Source organism: Morone saxatilis, unplaced genomic scaffold (assembly GCF_004916995.1).
Source record: "Morone saxatilis isolate NCDOM2014 unplaced genomic scaffold, NCSU_SB_2.0 Contig2, whole genome shotgun sequence".
NCBI classification, from domain to species: domain Eukaryota; kingdom Metazoa; phylum Chordata; class Actinopteri; family Moronidae; genus Morone; species Morone saxatilis.
The window spans coordinates 16,677,914-16,682,691 of record NW_023339762.1 but is presented as its reverse complement, the minus strand read 5'-3'; the positions used below and the strand labels follow the sequence as shown (position 1 = coordinate 16,682,691).

General features: G+C 42.8%; 1 protein-coding gene across 1 annotated transcript in view; it reads right to left on the bottom strand.

Annotated features, from left to right (window-relative positions):
* slco3a1 (solute carrier organic anion transporter family, member 3A1) overlaps positions 1-4,384 on the bottom strand; it is a gene marked incomplete at its 5' end in the record, with an annotated part of 26,060 nt that extends 21,676 nt beyond the window's left edge. Inside the window, 1 exon segment of the mRNA XM_035664488.1 lies at positions 3,928-4,384. Within this exon segment, the coding sequence (XP_035520381.1) occupies positions 3,928-4,384 (457 nt within the window).
* Positions 4,385-4,778: the final 394 nt, after the last annotated feature.

Genomic DNA, 4,778 nt, shown 5'->3' with positions numbered 1-4,778 from the left:
AAGCATGTGAAAAAAGTAGCGGCTTATATATAATTACGGTAAGCAGTTTTTTTGTGTTTAGTGCTAATTAGCAAACGTTGCTATGATGGTAAACATTACCAGCTAAAAATCTGCATATTCGCCTCGTCATTGTGAGTATGTTAGCATGCTGATGTCAGCATTAAGCTTAAAACGCCACAGCACCGGTCTCACAGAGCCGCTAGCATGGCTGTCGTGAGCACGCCACAAGTAACATACATAGCAGATACAGTGAGCATTCATACTGTATCTGTATCTGCTGAATGCAGAAAGAAAACAACATGCAAAAAAATGTACACTCTAAATTTCTTTATGATAACTTCCGCAAGACGGTAAAAGAAGCAGCTTTGGAAAACTGCAGTTCATCACTCTATCAGCACTTTTATATCTGATCATAAATTTCTTATATTTATTATGCAACAAGCAACGTCCATATGTCCAAATCTGTGGGATTTTACATAAAAAGGCATGACACTGATGAATTAATTAATGTCATCCTTCCAGTACTCCACCACAGGCTCTACATAGTGTACATTATAGTTTAATGAAGAAATTGCAGGCTGTTTGAAAGGATCAGGAACCTAAAGTAAAGTTTGTGCCGTACGATACACGATGGCAGCTCGAAACCCTTCTCTGTGTGTCCTGTACAGTATATTTATGCAGTCAGGGGTCCTGTGGGAAGAGCCAAAATTAGCAATGGATAGTGAAAGGTCATAGAGCAGTGGGAATAGAGATCCTGTTGACGCAATCTGTCCAGTCATATTTATTTCTTTCGGCCAGAGATGAGTGCCTACGTCTAGACTTTAGAAACAACCCAAAACAACACAATCCCATAAAATACACACGTTTATATTCGGCTGGCTTTTAAAAAATTGGCGGGAAGCCAGTTCCTTGAGAACACTGAAGTACTTCTTTTTAAGAATAACATCCACCACTTCGGAGTACAGTCCTAAAAATTCAATGTTAGTGAACGTATCTTAACCAGACAGAGACAAAAAGCTCTCTCACACAACCAACTTTGCCCGAGTGTGTTTTACAGCTGTTTAAACAGCCATGTCTGCTGCTGTATACACAGTCAAAGCAGGCAGTCGGAGCCTCTGGAGGAGTTGTTTTTCACAGGCCTGTGTGGTATGCATGTGCGTCCCAGCCCACTCAGACCCACCTCATGGCTGGCTGGTTGGCATTCCTGCCTCACTCTGTAATTATGGCTCTTCTCCAGGCCTCTCGGCTCTGCTCTCCCTGCACCGCCATACTCTTTCAAGGGCGGGACTTGCCTCTGCCGAAGGCGAACACTTTTCACCTGGCCACTTAGCTCAGGCTCTAATTTTAACAATAACACATCACAGGGCGAAAATGTGCACTGACAACAGCAGCAGTCAACAGTTGCGGTGGGGGGGAAAAAGCAGCTTTACAGTACCTTCAATTATATTTGGTGTCATGTATCACGAATCAGGATTAAGCACGGTGACTCTCACCTTGCGCTGAACTTACAATTACCGGATATCACATCATTTAAGTAAATTAAATGCGTTACAGTGAAGTTACTGCTTTGCTTTAAACCCCGTCTCTCGCTGGGCGTGTGAAGTTGAAAATGTAAAGCTGTGAAAGAGTTTACATGCCAGACGACACGTAGATACACACTTTCAATCTCGCAGTGCTTAAATGAGAGCACAGTGGTAGCGGAGGGAAGTTTTACTGTACGTGTTCATACAGCACATCTGTCTGCAGCTGTTGTGAAAGACAAGTGTCAAGTTACTGGTTTCAGTTTCGAAAGGTGTTTTCCCCTCTAATTTTAAAACAGCTTCTTCAAACCACTCCTAAATCCCCCCTCAAATCTTCTGTACCCGCCTACAGACACAAAATAACACTGAGATGATGGATTGATCCTGTTTTTGTTTTGTTTTTGCAAATCCCACAATAAAGCTAAATTTATCTTACTTTAGATTAGATAATCTGGAGATGTCTCGGGAGCTATTCCCAGGTGTATTTACAGTAAATTACAAATGAAATATAAGACTGAGAGCAAAAGTCTACAGAACTTGTGCAAAACCTACAGGAAATAAGCAAATATTTGGAATTCAGCGCACTGGCAATACGTGTTTCAAAACAAAACTTTCTGTTACAGCTGCAACAATGTGAACTTGTTGACGTAAACTGATGAATAATCCAAATACATTATCAGTAAGTGAAAGGAAATCTCACAGAATTCCAGACAATCTCCTCCATTCATGCAGCTGGGGGCACATGACATGCCTGCAGCAGAAGGATTAGGACGATCAGCTGAGCGCAACTCAATACCGCATTGTTCCTCGCTGCTCACCGCTTGTTTTTCCTCCAACTCTCCTTGCAGCTTATCAGAGGAGGACAGAACCAAATCTCCCTGCCTCCGTACGCCTGCCAACTGCTAACAAACCACTACGGTGGTGCCAAAAAATGTCACAACCTTTTGTGGTACTTTTTCAGGGTGTGTATTGTTTCAAACAAAGCTCAGGGTGCTTTTTTGTGTAAAAAAAAAACAAACAAACAAAAAAAAACCCCACTCATGTTCAGGACAAATAAACACAACAAACGGCAATTAAAAAAAACAGCTTTGGGCTTGAGATTAAAGAGCACACTGCTGCCTTTGTTTCGCAGGTCACATCTGTATTTGAGTGACAAAAGGCAGCCACACAGCAGCAATGCATCAGAAAAGGGCGAGTGCCAGCCTGAACTCATCCTCCATCCAGCCTCTCATTGTCTCTGCTCCACACTGATAACAAACAGCACACACTATGCGGACGCATCTCATCTACTCCATCAAAGCCTGATGTGGCAGTCTGAACAACAAACAGGCAGGTCCCCGTCATAACAACGAAACATACTATTAAATGGATCTGTGGCTGTAGTCTGCGGGTAACTTCTCTGCTCTCGTGGCCAACAAACTTAAAACAAAAAAGGTTTACCATGCTGGAACAATAAATAGTTTGGAATTTTGAGAAAATTGCTTATTCGTTTTCTTGTCAAATGTTAGATGAGAAGATTGATACCCTCTAATTTCTGTATGATAAACATGTAACAGGAGCCAGCAGCTGGTTAGTTAAGCATAAAGACTGCTCCAGGCTAAGAAAAAGGTTCAGCATGTAACACCCTGTAAAATGGCATTTATTGGACAGATTAAGCACGCAAGATAAAATGTGATATTAGGGAGCTATAGAGGTGCTGGTAACCAAGTTAGCTGTTTTTCCTTCAAGAAAAAGCAATTTTTCGAAAAAGGAAAACTCTGACTGGGTGGTCCTCTCTGTAAAATATCTGCCATGGAATCATAGAAAAAGCTACATAAGTGAAAATCTCTGCATGGCTTTAATGAGCCAAATGCTAAAGCTACGTTCTGTTTATCAAAATATACATATCACAGCAAATACATATCCCTAAACAGCTATTGTGAAGAAGAACCTTGCACAGAAAGCACTTTGAATGCACCTTTAAACCTTGAAGAGCCACATCAGCAGCATCTTGCCTTTGAGAGAGGATTGAGCGAAGCAGAGACATTTAACCCGTATCCGGCCTCTTCGCCACAAAAACCGGTGTAATGGAGATTAAAAAGCTCCAAGATCTGCTCACCTGGCACTCACATGAACAGGCCTGTGCTTGGGACAAAAGGAGCAGCAGAAGAGCACACATATATACTGTGTTGACTCAAACTATGCAAACATTGCACCTGAAGGCTATGAACAAACACAGTCAGGCTGGCTTTCAGCTATACCGGTTTTAGTTGCCTTGGGAAATCAGTGTGCTGCAGTAAATAGATTTTTAATTTCCAGTGTGATAATCATCAGTTTCCTTGAACAGTAATTTCATTAAACCCTTTTTCAGAGTGGGTACAATCTGGATTTTTAACATTTTGTTCATACAGTTTCATGAATGACTCACCTATATACAGTGAAGAGTCTTTCTTCTTCACGTGATCATCAATATAGGACACCCCCAGGGGCTGCACCGGTGTGGCTCCGATCCCCAGCAGGACCTGGGCTCCAATCAGCAGCAGATACATCATGTTGGTGTTCGCCTTGTTGGCGCACACTCTGTTCTCAGCTTCCTGGGCTTCCCTGCTGCTGGTGTTGGTGCAAACATCCCGACCCATGTCAGTCCTCCCCGTTTCCCCTATCTCATACTGATTAGTTAGAAACTCAGGCAGAGCTGAGAGAAGGGCGCCAAGCGCCATGACAATTCCCCCACAGCCGATCAGACGGGGTCGATGTGCTTTGGCCCCAAAGTAGCTGACAAACAGGATCAGAGCCAGGTTGCCTATCTCAAAGCTGCTGGCTATCACTCCTACATCAGCACTTTGCAGGTTGAACCGCCGCTCCAGGGTGGTCAGCACACTCACCTGAAAACAAAAGCGACACAAAATCAAACCAGGGTCTACTGAATGAGGCAAAAATAAAGTGAAAATCATTATTTATCAATGTACAGCATCATATCGTGTTAACTCTATGACCCTATTTACACCTGAAAATGAAAATACATTCTGTATCTGGATGTATAAATGCAGGCAGGACACATTGTGATCGGAACATGGTCAGATCAGACAGTTCACATGTAAAGGTGGGCCTGGCTGGCATTGTGATCACATCTCAGCCAGGTGTGAATGTATAGTGTGACCACAAACAGTCGAGCACCTTAAAAGGTCAACTAACTCTGGCTCCTGTTCCTAACCCTTAAGCAAGCCCAGACAAAGCAACTAACAGCAGCAGTTAGCAACTCTTTCCTTTGCAAAAAGC